The sequence below is a fragment of the Netta rufina genome (assembly GCF_964035555.1).
Source record: "Netta rufina genome assembly, chromosome: 11".
Classification (NCBI taxonomy): Eukaryota; Metazoa; Chordata; class Aves; order Anseriformes; family Anatidae; genus Netta; species Netta rufina.
The window spans coordinates 22,546,099-22,564,704 of NC_140134.1; the positions used below are offsets into that span (position 1 = coordinate 22,546,099).

At 61.3% G+C, this 18,606-nt stretch overlaps 2 protein-coding genes across 8 annotated transcripts in view; one reads left to right on the forward strand and one right to left on the reverse strand.

The window, feature by feature from the left end:
- Positions 1-1,576: 1,576 nt before the first annotated feature.
- On the reverse strand, positions 1,577-11,491 carry CKMT1A (creatine kinase, mitochondrial 1A; the record flags this gene model as incomplete). Its single annotated transcript, XM_084293656.1, has 9 exons — positions 1,577-1,693; positions 1,945-2,070; positions 2,385-2,519; positions 2,700-2,823; positions 3,861-3,946; positions 4,392-4,613; positions 4,746-4,841; positions 5,296-5,494; positions 11,343-11,491. The coding sequence occupies 9 exons, from the start codon at positions 11,489-11,491 to the stop codon at positions 1,577-1,579; spliced, it is 1,254 nt and encodes a 417-aa protein (XP_084149782.1).
- Positions 11,492-12,536: 1,045 nt separating this feature from the next.
- The window catches only part of PPIP5K1 (diphosphoinositol pentakisphosphate kinase 1), a 52,856-nt gene continuing 46,786 nt past the window's right edge, over positions 12,537-18,606 (forward strand). For 6 of the 7 annotated variants that reach the window (XM_084293727.1, XM_084293724.1, XM_084293725.1 and 3 more), the window contains exons 1-3: positions 12,537-12,589; positions 17,233-17,393; positions 17,712-17,886. In XM_084293727.1, the coding sequence (XP_084149853.1) occupies positions 17,740-17,886 (147 nt within the window). In that variant the 5' untranslated portion in view covers positions 12,537-12,589; positions 17,233-17,393; positions 17,712-17,739. Of the gene's footprint in view, positions 12,590-14,758; positions 14,815-17,232; positions 17,394-17,711; positions 17,887-18,606 lie in introns of all 7 variants that reach the window. The other variant, XM_084293728.1, reaches the window with a different exon arrangement.

The following is an 18,606-nucleotide window of genomic DNA, read 5'->3' on the forward strand; positions in this document are numbered from 1 at the left end:
CGGGCCGAAGCCGGACACCGCGGGCAGCCCTGCGGCAGCCAGACCGCGCCCGCCGGTCCCTCCTTGGCTCTGCTCGGGGCAGCCCCGACGGTCCCGGTGCAAGGTGAGGCCGGGCCGGTCTCGTCCTTGCCAGGCGCAGGTAGCGGTCGGGTTGCAGAAGGGGATCGAGTGATCCCCAGCGGCTGCTTCTGTCCCCGCTTCGTGTCTCCCGGCTCGTCCGCACGGCGCGGCCGAGCCCCCGCCACCGCCGGCTCCCGGCGCGGAGGCTGCCGCGGAGCACGGGGATGGGGGCTCCCCGGCCCGGCGTCGGGCTGGGGCTGCTGCTGCTGCGGGCTCCCGGCGCCGGCGAGTGAGCGCAGACCGCGCTGAGACGGGGCCGTGCCCGGGACCCGTCCCGCACCACCGCCCCCTGTCCCGCGTGGGAGCCCATCCCCTGGTGCTGGGCGTGAAGGGCCGGGCGGACCCCACGCGCCGGGCTTTGTGTGCGGGCAGCTCTGCGAACGTGCGTGGTGACGGGGCGGGGGGGGGAGAGAACAGGGCACGGGGGCAGCACGGACACGGTCCCACGCGCAGATCCACGCTGGGGGCGCGACCTCCGCGCAAGGCTGCAGCCCAGCCGCCCAGCTCGGCCCCGCCTGCCCTGCGGGAGCTGTCCCGGGACGGAACGGCTCCGTGCCCCGAGACCTCGCGGCCGTCTCGAAGCCCCGGGCCCGGCCGCTATCGCAGCGTCCCGTCCCCGTCGTCCCACGAGCCGGAGCTCCCCCCGTCGTCGTCCCACGGGCCCCGGGCAGGGCCCGCCAGAGGCCGCGGGCGTCCCGTGGGTGGCGAGCTCAGGGACAGCCACGGCCCACTCCCTGCCCAGAGCTGTGTGCACGCATGCATGTGCGCAAGTGTGCGTGTGTGCGAGCACTGTGAAGGGCTCACAGCAGCAGCGGGGATGTGAGCCCTTTCCATGGAGTGCCAGGACTGACACGCTCTGTTCTGAAAGCACTTTCTTTCCTGCAGGCAGGAACAGAGCTGGGCTCCACTCTGATTTCACCTTTGTTCTCCTCCTCTGCCTGCCCCAGAGCTTTCTGTGAGCATCCCTCTAACAAAGTGGCGATGGGAACCCAGCTCTGCCTGCAGTGACACAAGAGCTCCTTTTTGCAGCTCATCCTGTCCCAGCAGTTCTTGGCAGCCTGCTGCTCCCCAGCTCCCTTCCCACATGCAGCCCCTCGCAGCCCCCAGACCCGGGCAGCCCCAGATGCCCCTCAGGCTTGTTCCTCAGGGCAGTGGTGGCACAGAGAAAGCTCAAGGAAGGTGAAGCTCCTTGAGGAAGGTGAAGCTCCTTGAGGAAGGTGAAGATCTGTCTGGGTGCCTCTCTGCAGGCACAGGGCTGGGTGGGGCGGTCGGCAGGGCTGGGTGTGCCGTGGGGCTCGAGTAAGGAGCAGACCGAGACATAGCTACAGCAGCGCACATTTATGGGGTCGGGCCTGGCGCGTCGTGGGTAACAACACAGCGACATGCTGGGCACAGCGATGGTGTAAGCTACAGCGGGAAGCTGGGTCCTGCAGGGCTGGCGCTGCCGTGGTCCAGCTCAGTGCCGGAACTGCGGGACCGGGGAGGGGATGCGGATGTCCTGCCCCTTCTCCAGCCGCCGCTCACAGTCGATCAGGTAGTTCACGCCGTCTATCACCAGCTGCACCAGCTCCACCTGCACCGGGGGCACACACACACATCCTCACCCGGGGGCTGTCCTGGCCCCAGCCAAGCCTCTGCTGAGCCATGCCAGCAAGGGCCCCGGCCACCCCGCTGCAAGAAGGGCACGTGCTGCCTCCTCTAGGAGAGTGGTACAGCCCGCAGGCCTCATGTGCCAGCCCCAGCACACAGACCCAGAGCTGAGGGCCTGTTGTGCACACGTGTTCCAAACCGCCTGCTGCAAAATCATCTCTGTCCAGCACCCACCTCTGACTTCCCCAGCCGGTCCAGGTTGGAGATGTCGAAGACATTGCCAGTAGCGGCGGTGTCTACACCGCCTGTCCCACGCTTCTGTAGCCGGAGGTTCTCCAGGATCTTGGGGAAGCGGTTGTCCTAGTGCCCAGAGAACATGTCAGTGCTCAGTGCAACCATCAGCAAGGCAGCCAGGGCACTGCAGCCGACTGCTCCCTGGGGCAGCCCTCCCACACCTTGCGCAGCCCCGTCTATGGGCCCTGCCCTGAGCAGACCCAGCTCAACACGCAGGTCCGGCCCCTTGTATGCTTCACTGCCCTGGTGAGCCTGAACGAGGTCCGGGGCTGGTCCCATGCAGTCCTGCGCCTCCCCACGAGGCTGGGCTCCCGGTGCTGGCAGCTGAGGCTTGCCACAGCCCCAGGCTCACTCCCCACAAAACCAGCCGTGGTAACTACCTTGCTGAGCAGCGGCAGCTTGATGTGGACTCCTGCTCGCAGCCCGGTGCCCAGGTTGGAGGGGCAGGTAAGGATGTATCCCAGCCTCTCGTTCCACATGAACTCCCAGCCTCGCTCCTGGATTAGCCGCTCCACCTGGGTGCGAAAAGCAGTTCAGCCTCCGACTGCATAATGCACTGCCCTCAGCAAGGCACTCCTGCCACTTGGGTGCTGCCCAGCCCTGGGACAGTACAGGACACAAAGCCTGCAATGGCCCTGCGTGCCCCTGTCCACCTGTCTGTGGGTCTGGCACGGCAACGGCCGGTGGGTGCTCACCTCCTTCAGGCCCCGGCAGAACCGCTCAAAGACGCGCTTCATGTTGCCACCCTTCTCCATGGAGATGATGCGTGTGTGATCCTCCTCATTGATCCAGATCAGGAAGGTCTTCTCGTTGTTGTGCCTAGGGACAGGGCAGCATTTGGCTGCGCTGGCAGCCAGCAGAGCCCCCGTGCACACACAGCTGCCTGTGCCAGCCCAGCAGTGCCCTGCTCACCCCCCCCCCGATGCCCATGCTGCCCCTGGATCCAAGCTCCCGCAGCTGAGCATGTTGCCAGAGCACAGCATGGCAGTGAGGCAGACAGCCAGGAGATGCACCCAAAGATGGGCCGGCATTCATCCTCACGCACTGCTGTGGGTGATGAATGCTGGCTCCTGTTCCTTGGGCACGGGCAAGCGCTGCCGGGGAGGAGCAGCGCGGTGCCAGCCCTTCCTGACCCTGGGGCAGGGACACGGCTCCTGCACCGCGCAGATAGCAGGAGGGGCTGCGAGGTGTGAGGTGCACTCTGGAGCGCTGGGGTTTGGGGGGGCTGGAGCCGTGTGTGACATGGAGGTGTTCTCCCTGAGGCTGCTATAAAAGCGCTGTGCCTGCCAGGGCGGTGTGGGCAAGCGCATGTGCCGGCTGTTGCTCCGCGGGTGCGTGGGATGCTGTGTGGGTGTGCAGAGATGCCGGGAGCGAGCGGCAACAAGCAATTGTAGCAAGATAAGTCTGGGGGCAGGTAGGGTGTGCAGAGAGCAGGAAGGAGCACTGGGGGTTGCCTGGGGAGCAGAAGGCAGTTACAGGTTTTTGGCAGCCCAGAGAATGAGTGGCGATAGGCAGGAAAGAGCGGTCAGAGTTGACAGCAGGGGCCTGAAATGGCCGGCTCCTAGGCTGCACACCACTTAGCGAGACGCTGCGGTTTGTGTGAGGAGCAGACACCCTCTGACCGCTGCACAGCTCAAGGGGCTGAAGCCAGCAAGGGGACCCCAGGTTGGGTGTGAGCAGGGAGGGCCCGGCTGCCCCCACCACGGAGCTGGGGCGATGGCAGCCTGGGGGCGCCGGGGTCTGCAGTGCAGGGAGTGAGGGGAGCGTGGGCAGTGTGGCTGGGGCAGCTGGATGGAGCAGCAGCGTCCCCCTGCCTTTCTGCCCTGCTGGCTGCTCAGGGCTGGGAAGATCCTCACCAGATCCCTCGGGCGTCGGGCCAGTCCCGGGCCATTCCTGCCGCTGTCAGGAGGGGGGACACCGGCTTGTCGAAGAGGAAGTGATCCTGGAAGGAGGCAGAGAGTCAAAATGCCCCCTGGGGCTGCACAGCCGAAGCTGGGGCACCCCATCTCTCTGGTCCCAGTGTGCCATGCAGGAAATGCACCGCAGCTGTCCCTGGTGGGGTGAGCTCGCTTGCTGTCCCAGCTGCGGTCAGGAGTCCCTGCTTCCTGACCGGGCAGGCAGAGGCTGCTGGTGGTCCTGCCTTCCCCTGAGCATACACAGGGACACGGGGCAGGAGCCGGAGGGGCCCATGAGTTGCTGGGGCCGTGTTCAGCCAGCTCCGTCCTCCCCCAGGAGGGCTGAGAAGTGCCCTAAGCAGCCTCTGCACCACTGGGGCAAGGAGCCCCGGTCCCACAGGACCATGGGGCTGGGGAAGGGGGCCACGGCCTCCTGGGGAGGTGATGCCTGGGATGGGGTCCCAGGGCTGGCCGGGTGCTGCGCCAACTCACGTCAATGAGCTGCTGTTGCTCCTTCTCCGTCATCTCGCTGAGGCGGTAGTACCGGCCTGCCAGGTCTCCAGAGAGGCCGTTCAGTGCCTCCACGGCCACCTTCTCCACCTCCCGCCGCTCAGCACGGGTACAGGCTGGTGGCAGGCTCAGCCCACGGATGCTGCGCCCCGTCCGGACCCGGGACGAGAGCACATAGCGCTCGTCAAACTGGCCAAACTTAATCTGGAACAGACAGGTGCCATGGGGTGTTGGTGGGGTGGTGCCTGTGCTGAGCATCGCCCTGTCCACCAAGGCTCAGGAAGGGCACCCTGCTCCCAGCCAGGGCTATGTGGCACTGCTGCCCATCTCGCCCACCTTGGAGGCATCCAGGTCCGTGACATGCTTCATGGTGCGTGGGTTGTACCCGTTGTGTCGCTCCTGGATCACAGGGTCAAACAGCTCGGCAAACACCTGGAAGGACACGGGACGGCATGCAGCTCTTCAGATCCAGAGTCCCACAGAGCCCTGCCACCAGCACGGGGGCTGCACATGGCAGCACAGGGGACCACAGAGGGCGGCTTGGGTCACCTCGTATCCTGCAGCACAATGGCAACCCACAGGGCCGAAACTGCCCAGACAAGTAGGGCTCAGGGGCAAGGAGGAGGAGGCTGCAGGGCTTTGGGAACAGCTGCTCTACAGGAGCCCTGTGTCCCCATGGGGACATGCTCCAGCTGCCTGGGCTGAGTAGGAGGAGGTGAGCGTTAATGCTTCAGGCTGCTGGATCCCAGGGATCGGGTCTAGGCCAGCAAGAGACAGCACACATCGGGCCAGAGCTACACCACATCCCAAAGGTACCGTGACTGCCATGGCTGCTGCAGCCACCCTAGAGAGCCTGGAGCACAGCAGGGCTTTGGCCATCACTCACCTCATACGTTTCTTCATCGCCAGCCACCATGCCCACAGTCTTGATGAAGGGGTGGCCAGGATTGTCCACACCTGTCTGGATGCACTGGTCTAAGGTCCAGCCATTGGGGGTTGCTTTGTCACAGAGCCTGGTGTAGATGGCTGGCGTCAGGTTGCTGGCCATGCAGTTGTTGTGTTTCCGCAGGTCGGGGTACTCGGCACTGCAGAGAAAGAGTGCAATGAGCCTTTTGGGGCCAGGGGGTCTGCACTGGGTCTGGCTGGGACGGAGTTCACTTTCCCCACAGCAGCCCACATGGTGCCGTGCTCTGCACTTATGGCTAGAACGGCATCGCTATCACATCAACGTTTTGGATACTGCTGGGCAGTGCTGGCACAGCATCAAGGCTGCCTCCAACCCCTTCCAAAGGCTGGAGGGGGCAAGAGCTGGGGAGGGGGCAATGCCAGGGCAGCTGACCTAAACCGACCGAAGGGATATTCCTTATTGTATGACAGTCTGTTCAGTGACAAAAGCTGGAGGGAAACAAGGAGTAAGGGGGGAGGGGGAGTCTCATTATGAAAGCGTCTGTCTGCCCAAGCAACCACGTGTACTGAGGCCCTGCTTCCCAACAGATGTCTGAATGTTGCCCGCTGATGGGAAGTAGAGAATATTTTTTTTCTCCTACTGCTTCTGCGTGACTTTTCCCTTTCATTAAACTGCTCCTTATCTCAACCCACGAGCTTTTTTTCATTGTATTTTCTCCCTGTTTCCCCCTGAGGAGTGGGAGTGAGAGCAGCGTGGCGGTGCTGAGCTGCCCATCCATTGCCAAATTGCCACCGGGTCCCAGCGCTCCTGCCCCGCAGAGACCCTCAGGGCAGGCATGTGCAGGGGAGCTCAGGGGGGCTGGGAAAGCCACGCTGCCTGCCCAGGAAGGCAGCCGCTGGCATCACACAGCAAGGGCAGAGAACAGCCCAAGCTGACTGCTGATATTGCCACAAGGACAAGAGTCCACCAGCAAACCTGGGCCGGTTGTTAGGGTGCGGCTCCTTATCAGCTGCGTACCAGGGCTCCTGGGCTCTGGGCCGCCACGTCAGCCACAGCCCAGCGCAGGGTCCGGGTGTGGAGCTGCCGGCTGGCCAGGCCGTGGGGGCTTTTACTCGCCTTCTCCTGCAGAGGGGCGGCTGCTCCCAGCACCGGGCTCTGCCCGGGGGCACGAGCCCGTCCCGTGCAGCCAGCGGGGCAGCAGGGCACGGGACCCTTGGGAGCCCTGTCCCAGGTCTGCCTGCACTCGGTGCTGTCCCCTGGGCCCTGACCCCACGCAGCTCAGGCACCGTGGGGCAGGAAATCGGCTGACCCTGATCTGCAGCTGGTGGGAACTGCACCAGTCTGGAGCAGTTTATTGTATTAGGGGAATGCTTCCCTCTAATCAGCTTAGTGGGAGGCCGTCTCCTGACCTCATTCCCACTTTAGCTGGGCTTTGTGCTTGTCCTGTGTTCCTGGGGGGTGGTGAGGTGGGGTGTTGGCGGGACAGGACCTCAGCTATGACCGTGCTCTCCTTGGCCAAATCCCTCCTGCTGGGAGGTGCCACTGCCTGCATGAGTGGGACAGGAGGGGTCCTGCAGCCCTGGTGACACCCAGCCCCTCTCCCTCAGGGTGGCACAGGCAGCTTGGGGGCTGCGTGGGAAGAGGGGTGCTAGAGGCATGCCCAGGTCTGTGGCAGAGGACGGCCACCGTCACTGCCACCCAGCCTTGACATGCCACAGGCGCCCAGGTCCGGCACGGGTGGGGGTTTGGCTGCCAGCAACCAGCTCCGTGCTGCAGTGCACAGCACCACCGCTGCCCCCACCCCTGCGTCTGCAGGTCGGGGAATGCACACTGGCCCCGCGCCTACGCCTTGGCTGCTGCTTGTGGCTTCCGGAGGTTGCAGAAAGAAAGGGAGGTTGGGCTCTCGTTGCCGCTCTGTGTGGGGAAGCACTGGCAGTTCCAGCCTGGCCCCGTGCAAGGAGGAGTTTGCGCCAGGCAGGAACGGGTCACAGGCCTGTCTGGCTGAAGGCTGCTCCCCCAGCCCACGCACATTTCTCTGCCACGTTGAGATGCTTCAGCTCAAAGGATGGCTTGTTGTATATGGGACTCATCCTGCCCCAGCCTTCCTTGCTGCTCCTGCCCCTGCCATCGGCTGGCTACGGATCCACGTCTCCCTGGGGAGAGACATCCTCATAAAAAACACTCACTGATCAGAATGGGACACTTGGACACGTCCCTTCCCTACCCCCAGTGCTGCCTGGCATGCCAGGGCTGAAGCTCATTCTGCTTTCCTGGTGTCAGTGGACTACATCCAGAGAGCCAGAAAAGGTTGCTAAGGGGAGCAAGCTTGCTTGCAGAAAACAATGCTGTAGTTTTAAGCTCACTGACTGCTGTGGTCAGTCTGTACCTCCACTGCAGAGTTCAGAGACTAAAACCTAAGAGCCTGCCCCAGGATCTGTGCCTGCTGCAGTGCTGATTTAGTTGCTGGCCCAAACACACCCTTCTCCAGAACAGCCCTGAATCACAGCCAGCAAATCTGGGCAATCTCTTTTCAGCCTTTCCAGAGAACCCCAACTAAGCAGGATGGTGCCATGATAAGCAGGGCAGTGCAGGGAATGAAGGTGTTACATGCTTAGTGCTCTTAGTGCTGTGCTCACAAGCACTTCCAAAAAGCCTAGAGCTGAGCTGCACAGGGCACTGCCCTTCCACCCACCTGGGCTGCGTGGGGAGGACAAGGGGAGCAGGCGCTCTGCTCTCCTGGGTGACCAGGTTTCCTCTGCCACAAGCAGGAAGGTCTTCCTGGAGTTGCCTTGCCCTTTGGTTCTGCTCCCCAAAAACGGTATTAAAGCAATGCCCCCTTCAGAGCTGGCTTTTCTTTCCCAGTGCCCCAATGCTGAGCTACGAGGTGCATTCCTGTCAGGCTCCCTGGCCACAAAGGCTGGGAGCTCTTCCAGCAGGAGGTGGATGCCTGCCAGTACGGCGCGGCTGGGAGCGGGCACTTCGCTACTGGCCGTGCTGCTGCGAGAGCCAGCTCAGCACTGCGGTCCTGCCACGCCGTTGGGACCCGGCTGCCTGCAGTGACCGTCCTCTCTGCCCTTGCACGAGGGGTGCTTCACCCAGGAGACCTGCACAGTGCTCAACAGGCAGCATTAGCCCACCCGCTGTCCCGGAGCGGCAGCCCGTGCGTCTCCCCGTGACTCTTTGTGGCTAATCCCGCAGCCTCCGGCGCCCTTCCTGGCGTCACCGGCTGCTGCTTCTGCAGGCGCACTCCGCGGACACCCCGCTGAGGCCACCCCTGCTGCGCGGGGCCCCCCCCGAGGCGTGGGGCTGTGCGGGGCTGTGCCGGCGAGGCTGCGGCAGGCAGCGCAGCATGCGGCTTGCTCACGCGGGGGGGGGCAGGGGCTGGGATTCTCCGCCTGACTGCTCAAACGTGGCTGCTGCGGGACCCTGCTGGCGGCGGGCATCTCCACGCCGAGGTGTCAGAAAGCTGTCGGGGGTGTCCGTGCCCCCGGAGTGCGGTCATTTGTGCCTCTGGCAACCATTTGACCATTGTGCGATGCTCAGACCTCTGAAGGCTGTTGCCAGCGCCTCTCATTGTTTGACTTAAAACCTGGAGGGGCCAAGTCCACAGGTGGGGTGACTTGCCCTGCAGAGCAGGGTGCTGTGGCTCACCCTGGGACTCTGTCCAGGCTCTTTCCAAGTGTCAGCATCATCACAAAAGCCAAATGCACCCTCCCGGGAAGCTCCTCTCAGTGCTTCCCTGACAGATCCCCTGCCCTGGATTTCATCGTTTCCCCCAGACTCATCTCAGCCTCTGTTTCCGAAGGATGGTGCCTGTCTCTTCCCCCCAGCCCCGTCTTTGTTTTCAGCACTAACTCTGACCTGCTGTTTTCCCCCAGCCCGCTGGTGCTGCCACAGCAACATCTTCACAGCACTGCCCGCTTGCCCCCCCCCCCCCCCACCCAGCAGGTGTTTCGAGCGTGCAAGGGGACACTTCTGTGTTCAGGTTCAGCGGGGTACAGGCCAGCTGCCTGCAGATGCCAGCACACCTCTGTGGGGCCAGAACACAAGCAGAGTGCCTGCCTCTCCCACACCAGGTAGGTCTCACAGGTCCCGGTGGATTTTCCTCCCCATCCTCACTCAGTAAAGACGTTCAGTCATTCAGAAAGCTTGAAAGCACAATCCTCTCAGGAGATGAATAACCAGTAACATCCAATCTTCATCAATCCCTGAACTCGTTCCATTTCCATCCTGTTTCCATGGCTCGACCCAGCACGTCTGAGCACCAGAGCTGGCTCTCAGCACAGCTTTCTGCACGAGCAGAGCTCTCAGCCTGCAATGCAGAGCAGCACCGCTCGCTGACAACACGGTGTTTGGTGCAGGCATCACAGCAGCCGCATGTGTTTGGAGCAGCGACACGCCGCCTCCTTCCCCGCTCTGCTCCTTCACTGCACGCAGTCCCTGCTGGCATCAGGGTAGGGGGGGACACCTCTTCTCGCTTTTCCAACCTGCATCTGACCCGTGCCAGGCTGCCAGCGCAAGGGGAAGGGCCTGCTGGCAGCCACGGCATCCCCCTCCCCTGCCCTGCCCTGCCCAAGTGAGGCACAGGCAGCTCTGCCCTCTGCCCCCCGTCTTGTGCTTTTGTCCCCACACTCCTCAGGGCCAGGCAACATGGGGGCCAAGAGGGAGCTGCCACCCTGCTCCTGGCCTTGAGACCTCCTCTTCCTCATTGCTAAAGCAAGCGGTGGTGAGCGGAGCAGTAGGTAATGCCTCTGCATGGCCAGGGCTGGGGGCAGCCACGTGCCTGGTCCCCCTTGGCAGAGAGCAGTTTGAAGGGGTGGGGGGAGGACACGGAAACTTCTGTGCTGGAGCTTGAACCTTAGCACTGCTCCGCAGCTCTGACACTTATCTGGCTTAAAGGATCAAGCACAGGTTGTGGAAATAGGGCCAGCAGCTCCTGCACACAGAGCCAGCATTACCCCCAAAGCACCCCTTAGCCAGACCGGGCTGCACGCACCCGCCTGGCCCAGCTCAGCCCTGCACCCACCTTCCAGGCACGTGCCTGGTCCCAATCACACATCTCAGGGCTCATCTTCACCCCCCATCTGCCAGCACAGCTCTGCCTGGGAGGACAGGAAGAACTGCTCAGCCTTAGTGGGACCCGTGGGCCCTTCCAGTTCTCCCTTTAGAATCTGCCATGAGATGGGAGAGTGAGGACTGTCAGGCAACCTTTTTTTTAACGCCCTGGAGAAGTCCTTGTCCCAATGCCAGGCACCGGTACAGCCCAGTGGTGAAAGGCTAGGAGCCACAGCCAGCCCCGGGGCAGCCAGGAAGCCTCTGCTCCAGCACAGGCCCTCACAGACAGAGCTCCAGGGTATTTTGCCAGGATGAGAGAAAATGCAGCCTTCCTTTTGCTCCGTCCTGTTCCCACCAGGGTATTGGCAAGCCTCCCCTGGCTCCTGCGACAACCGGGCCAAGCTCGGGGCATTTCTTTGCTTGACATCTCCGCGACGCCGTCCCCGCGGGACGGACTCACCGCCCCCGCCGGTCCCAGCTCTGCCCCAGCCCCCGGCCCGCTCCGCTGCCCAGCCCCGTCCAGCTCCGCCCGCCCCCGGGCCCGCCGCGGCAGCGGCCGCTCCCGGTTCCCGACCCGGCCGTGCGAGGCGGTGGTGCCGGTGCCAGCCCGGGGAGGCCGGGCTCGAAGCGGAGGCTCCAGCGCCGCGGCCCGCGCCCCTCCCGCCCCCCGCGCCCGGCGGCCCCGGTGCCCTTGGGCTCGGGGACGGGCGCCCGAGGCGGAGCCGCTCCTTCCCGCCGGAGGCGGCCAACACGGGCGAGCCCCCCGCCGCCGCCGCGCCGCCCGCTCCCCCGCGCCGCCGCCCGGCTCCCCGGGCTCGGTTCCCCGCGGTCCCGGTCATTCCCGGCTGGGGACGGGGAGGGGGGCACGGCCCCGCGCCCTTTCCCGGTGCCGTGGCCGCCGGGACCGGCCCCCGCCCGCCGCCCGCCGCCGGCCCCCCCACACGTGCGCCCCCGCCGCCCGCGCCCGGTACCTGGGCGGGTAGCGCCGCCGCTGCCGGTCGCCCGCTCTGACCGTGTCCCGGGCGAGCAGGAAGCCGGCGGCCAGGGAGCCGGCGCCCACCATGGCCAGGAGGCCGGCGGAGCGGCGAGCGGAGAGCGCGCGGGCGAAGGTGCTGGCCATCGCGGAGCGGCGGCGCGGCGGAGCGAGCGCGGCGGGGGCCGGGCGGTGAACGTGATGGGAATGGGAACGGCGGCGGCGGCGGCGGCGGGAGGGTGCGCGGGGGGCGGGGAGCCGGCGGCACGGGGGGGGCAGCGACGGCACCGCCACCTGCTCGGGCCGCCCCGCCCCGCCCCGGGGCCGCCGCCACCGCCTTCAGCACCAAGCGCCGGACAGCGCCGGCGGGGCCGCGCGCCCGACCCGCCCTGGCCCCGGGCCCGGGCCCCGGGCCCCGGTCTCCGGGCCCCGAGCCCCGAGCCCTGGGCTCGGGCCCCTCGCTCCGGACCCCTCGGCCCGGACCCCTCGCCCCGCACCCGCCGCCTCAGGCGGGCACGGCGCAGCGCGGCGAAGCCCGAACTGCGAGGGTGCGGCCGGGGCAAAGTCCGCGCACCTGGAGCCGGCGGCGGCGGGGTGCGGATGCCGGGACGCGGCGCCCCGACGGCCCGGTGTCGGGACGGGAGGCGGCCCGGGATGCGTGCCGGGGCGGGCGGGCCGGCCGCGGGGGGGGGGGGGGGCTGCTGTCACCGTGGCGCCCCGCGCCGCTGCCCGCGGCCGGGCATCCCCCTCCGCTGCCCTCGCACGTCGGGTGCGGCCGGGCCGGGGCAGCCGGCCGCGAACGCCGCGCTCCCGGCGGCCGCGGCAGCCGCGGGGCTTGGAGTGCGCGCCTCGGGCCGCCCCGCGCTCCGCCGCCGCGGACCCCGCGGGCCGGCAGCGCCGCGAGCCGTGCCCATGCCGCGCCGCCCGCCCGCTCCGGGCCCGCCCCGCCTCGCGGCGCTGGGCTCGCGGGCCCGGCCCGGCTCGGCGGGACGCGGTTGCCCGCGCGGCGCGGTTGCCGCGGTAACGCGCGGCTCGCGCGGCGCCGCCCGTGCCCGGCGCGGGGCTCGCGCCCACGTGCGCGCGGCTCGCGCGGCGCCGCCCGTCGCCGCCAGGGGCCGCTGCGCCGCGCCCGCCCGCGGCCGGCCGGCCCCGCCCCCCCGCGCCGATTGGCCACCGCCGGCCGTCAGCAGGTCGCGATTGGCCGCCGGCCGCGCCGGCCGCGCAGGGTGCGCTCGGAGGCCGCAGGTGAGCGGGGGGAAATGGCGGCGCCCGGCGGGGCGCCCCCTGCCGCCGCCCCCCCCTCCCCTCCCCTCCCCTCCCTGCGGCCGGGCGGCCCCGCTGCGGGCTGTGCGGCCGGGACGGGGCGCGGCGGGGGCGCTGCTGCCGGGCGCAGGGCAGCGGCGGGGGGCGGCGGGGGGGTGTGTGGGTGTGGAGGTGTGGAGGTGTCGCGGCCGCCGCTCGGCGCGGGCTCGGCCGCCGTCCCGGCTCCCCGCGGCCCCCCCTTCGGCGCCCGAGCGCGGCGCGGCCCTGCGGGGGGGCACGGGCGGAGCGGGCCGGGCCTCGCCCCCCGCGCTGCGGGCGGGCCGGGCGCCGGCTCCGAGCGTCCCTCCGGTGGCGCGGGGCCTGCGGCGGGGCCGTCGGCGCGCGGTCGCGGCGGGGCTCCGCGGCCCGGCCTCGTGGGCAGGCGCTGCCCCCGCGCACGCCAGGCCCCGTCCCGGCGTTCCCCCGCCGTGCTGCGGGGCGGCCCCTGGGCCTTCGGGGGAAGCGGCGGCCTCGCGCCCGGGGCGAGGACGGGGTAAGGCGGGTGGGCGGCTGCCCCCGCCGCGGCCACCGGCCCGACTGCGGCCCGGGCTGGGGAAAAAGGAGCGTTAAGTGCTAGCGTGTCCACAGGCTGTACGCGAATACAGCAAAGCTGACGAACACAACAAGTGGCGTTGTAAAAGTTCAAACATCTTTATCTTGTTCATAATGTTCTTTACAAAAAAAAGGAAATACTATTTTATGTGTAAAGTTGCTAATAAACCTTTATTAACGGTTACAGGCTCAGAAATTCTGATGCTGTAAAGCTTCACACTTAACAATCTCATAAATCTTGTTAAAAAAAAAAAAAAAGCACCTAAAATAATTTCGTAAGCCAAGAGTGGATCTTACTCCTGCATTTGCTATGTGAACAATGTAACAGCTGTTCAAATGTAGGGGAGATGAGCCAACAGGTTTTTGCTAAACTTGCAAGCAGAGGCATTGTGTAGGAGAAGGAGCTCCTAGTCAGGAAACGTGTTTTAACCATTGCTGCAGTCTCTGGGCTTGAAGCTGTTGATAGATTTGCAGTTACTGACAGTGCTGCTCAAACAGGCAGAACAGTATGTTTAGAAGCATGACTTCAGCTGCCTGATTTTGAAGACATTGAACTTCTTTGTTAATAAAACATGGAAATTTTTCTTTAATACACCAAGTACAAATAGCTTTTAATTATTAACTCTGAAATAGGTATGTGGCTTCATTTTTCTGAAGCAATTAAGAGTTTGTGGCTTGATTTTTGATAAGAGTACGGCTTTCACCTTTTGTATGTAAGTGTGTAATTAACCTTAATACAAATAGACCTTGTGACAATGGAAATGACCCCTTTGGCAAAATTACTTCACTGATCATACATTCAGGGTCAAGGCATAAGCTTTTTTTTTTATTATTTTAAAGTGTCAGCTATGTGCATTCTTAAAGGTTGTCATATGTCAGGTACTTGACCTTGCTTAAGTCAGGTGGGGGTTCTGTAAACTCAGTTATCCTCACAGCCTGGTTGCGTGCAGTGGTATCAGACACTCCTTTGATCTCCGCTCTGCTGCTTCCCCCAGGCTCCCTGGGGTGCAGAAGCCTCTCCCAGCCACCTGTGGCTGCTGCCACCGGCGATGTGACTGGTCTTCATTGGTCACTGCGTGCCAAAACCACGGCAGTCCTTGTCCTTTGGCTCTCTGCTGTAGAGACTGTGCTGTCACGTGCTGCTTCTGCAACTATAACAGGTTTTGTTTTAAAAACAAACAAACAAAAACCAAACTAATCAATCAAAAAGAACACCCCTCCCACATAGTTTTCAGTTGTTAATGCCATGCTGGGTGTGAAGTTAATGCAATATATGATCATCCTTTCTGCACTTAAATTTCTGGTACTTCAGAAGTTGGGCACAAAGAATAAATCTCTCCATGCTGTGAACGTCCTTATCAGAACACCACCAGATTCATCTGCTGGGGAACCTGGAAACAACTTACATCTTGTTTCTTATCACTAACGCAAGGTAGTCCAGAGAGCTGAATTAGTCCCAGAACACTGAGAGGCAAAGTTTAAATCTCAGTTCCGGGTTGTGTGTCAGCAGTTTCTGCTTGCCGTTAGGTGATTACATTAACCTTTGGTATGACTGTGTAGCAGATCGTAGCTGTCCTTGGAGGAGAGTGCAAGGATGTCTTTAGCTGGAGTGGCTGGTACGTACTTCCTCATGTATTTGTGATGGGATGAGCATGAATATTTCAAAATAAGAACCGTGCTCAACTTGTGTGTGTGTGCCGTTGTTGTGTCAAGGCTTTTGATTCTCTTGGATGGTACAGCCAGCAGCATTAACGCTTAATTTTCTTGCTGTGATTTGGGGAAGGTGAGAGACCAGTAGTACCCTTAGCAAGTGGGAGCTGGTCTGAATGTATGGGCTGTAGGAGCAGTTAGCCCAGGGAGCAGTGAGAGTGATGTAGAACCATCAGACACCTGTGTGAGAAGCAGACATCCCGTACTGCCAGGATCTCTCACAGCGCTAGGTTTGAAGAAAAAAAGCGGCGGGGAGGATGTAGGCTGAGCACCGTACAGGAAGCTTGCTAGTACTGTTTCTGTAACAGGCGTTGCTCTCCTCCTGTCATATAAACTCTTTGATATCCCAGCTCTAGAGCTGGTTCAGGCATGGTGGCAAATCCTCATGTAATCAGTCTGTTACACAAGAATGGTACTTTGCTTGCCTGTTTAACAGCAGCAATCTGTCCAAATTTTGCGTACCTTAGTTATGCTGTTTCATCAAGTGACTGTAGCCTTGGTTGGTAGAAAGCCAGTCAGAGAAGGGATATGCTTTAAACAGAAACTTGGAAAAGGTTTTGCTTATACCCTGTTCCTGTCCTCTCACCAGAAACAACTTGAGATAATGAGGTTTATCCCATTAACACCAAGGGGATGCTGGATGTATCAGTGGCCTTTGGCTTCATTGAGGCTCAGGGTTTTCACTTATTTTTAGTATGGCATGTCATAGCCTCCAGAAATAGTTGCAGAGCAAAGTAGAAGTTTTTTTTTTTTTTTACTATTTTTTTTTTCTCTGGGATAGAAGCAGGAATGTAGAGAACCTGTTGCTTTCTTAGTTCTTAGGCCAAAGGTTTTCCTGCTGCTTGGTCTATTTTTTCCAGGAGGGAGGGGAGAGTATGCGATTGGTGAAAACGGTCCTCCTCCCCTTCTTGCATGGTTTACTTCAGTAAGTCAGCAGCCACCAAGCTGATAGTGAACTTGCTAAGGTCTTACTCCACGCTGGCATGCTGAGGCAGCAGGGCCAAGGAACAGAAACGGTTCCTGAGTATGTTGGGAATCCTCCTCTTGTCCTTGTGTGGAAGTAGCAGGATTACACGGCACACACGGTAGAAATGCCTGTGTGGCCTGGTCTGCCAGTACTATTGCTACTGCCAGCAGAGAGCATGGGTGGTGGATTAAAGCTTTAACTCTCGCTAATCTGGATGCTCGTGTGTTGGGTGTGCCCCGTGCCTCACGCAGCACATAGGAGCAGGCAGCACTGGCCTTTGTGCACCGCTGTGAGTTGGGCTTGCTGTGTCTTCTTGCTGGCCTGGGCTCCCCTGGCAGATTTGGCTCACGAATTGACAGTCTTGCTGTCAAGCCTGCGCCTCATGGCGTGGCTTTGGGCACTTGTCTGGCACGCTTCTGCTCCAGTGCTTTCTGTGAGTGCCCAGCTCTTACCTCTCCTGTCCTTTCTGGGAGTCTGCAGCCTTTCTGCATGGAGGCATACCTTAGTTTTATCCATGTTTCCCCGGGGATTTCAGAGGCAGCTGGATTGCCCTCTGTATGTTTGTTTCTTTTGGCTGTTCCCACCCTGCTCGAGTGGATGAAGTCAGTCTCCCTCCTTTGTTCTCGGTGAGGGGATTTGCACCTACCATGAAACTGTGCTGGCAGCAGGCAGGTGGCATTTGGGTGCATCTCCTCTGTTTTGTGAAGAGCTGTCAGGGAGGACTGGGAATCCAGTTGTACGTGGTGGTACGTTCTCCTGTGATATGCTGGCTCTAAGGCCAAGCGTGCCTCAGAAGAGGAAGTGCAGTAACTGTCAGCCTGGGAAAGGGTGGAGATCACGTGAGAGTACAAGAAGCAGCGGCAGAGTGTGCGTTTGTAGGAAATATTAGCATGAGGTGTTTACAAAGTCATCTTCTTGAGGTTGCACTTCCTGTACTGGTTTTGGCTGGGATAGAGGGAGGAAGGCTTTTCACCATGGGGAAACCAAAGTAAAGGGCAACCGCTTGACATTTGTGTGCACAGCTATGGACAGAGCTGAACAGTTGTGTCCTTGGTCTGTACAGGTCATGCATACTGTACATTCAACTCAGTTGCTTGTGTGGCTGACAGTGCTGCTCCTGTAGGCGATTGTGCAAGATGTGCTCATTTCCTAGTGTTTATAAAGAACGGCTTGTATCTGGATAACCAGACTCCATGGTCAAAGAGTAAATCAGAGCCAAGCTTGCAAAACGTAAAAAGTCCTGACCTGCAAGCCACTGCTTCTTTTGTGTCTTCTTTACCTGCCAGAGTTGTCCTTCCTTTTCCCTTCTCCCCTGCAAACTCATATGTCTTTCAAACTGTTCTCTCTGTTACTTTAGGTCTTCTTGAGCTAGAAGGATGAAAATTGGCAATTGGAAAGTCACCGTCACTCTCCTAAGCTTCCTCCTAACTTCTGAGTCCCAGTTTGGGTGTACAAGGCTGCGAGCAAGTCTACCGTCCCATTCCATGATTTAAACAGAGGCTTGGAGCATGCATCATTGTAAGGTTTAAATTATTTCAGCGCTAGCAACACTGTCCCTTTCCCAGCTGGTGCAAAAGGGCTCATTGCACAATGGAGCTGCCTATCTAAAATGGTTCTGGGTCCTGGATCCCCTCCCACCCTGAGGGTCTCTTCCCGCATACCTCTGCCTAGAGGCTCTCTTCATCTCACCTGGCTCCTCCTGTTTGTCCTGGGCAGCGTGTCCCTGGACATGTTCACTCTAGCTCAGTCCCTGCCCTGCCCACCCTCACCTGCTTCCAGTGGCATCAGCCCTGGCTCAGGCCCTTCTTTACCACTTTTTGCGCACTGTGATTCCAGAGCGGGATGGTTGGCCACCGAAGCTGCCATGTCGTCCCTGACGACCTCCAGTGAGAGAGAGAACTCCACTCCCAGGTTTGTTGTCGGTTCCAGGGATGATGAGACAGACTTTCTGGAATCAAACATGAAGACGGATGAAACCGATTTCTTTGAAGATGATGAAGAGGAGGAGTCGGTAAGGAAGTCCTGGCATTCTGGGTTGGAGCATCTGTGCAGAATTCCTGGGTTTCAGCCAGGTTTTGCATGGTTCCTGCTGAGGCCACAGACAGTCAGGACTGTGGGGAACATGGCATCAGGCTGTGTGGCACAGCCATGTGGAAGATGCATTGCACTGACATGCTGCCAGACTCAGTGCCTCGCGCTGCAGTAAATTCTGGCCTTTCCACTTGCAGGTCTTTTCCAGTTGCAACAGCAGATTTCTTTATCCTAGCAACTTAACCCTGATACTGCTGTAAACCTTTTGCTTTACCAGGGAACTTCTTGAGGAAAACTGAAGGAACTGTGAATAAGGGCAGAGAAGTGTCTGCAGGGAGGAAGCGTTTGCTCTTTTCTGTAGCCTCCAAGAACAGGCTGCAGAAAGGAGAATGATCTCCAGCTCCTGACTGCTTTTGGCCTCTATTCAACCCACCCTTTCAGTTCCCACAATGGCCTCTGTACCGGGCTTCTGTTCAGAGGAGCTTCGTGCCACTGAAATCATCTTGCCTTTGACCTTCACATGGTGAACTGCTCTGACTTAATCTTATTCCTAGTACAGTATGTAGGGACCTTGCAGAACTTTTATCAGCTGTTATCCTGTCTCTGTGCAGCCCATGGGGGCTAATACAGGTAGATCCTCTAGCACAGTTAAGAAAGGTCATCAGCAGCATATGCTGACCTCCTCTTTAAGGATGGGAAA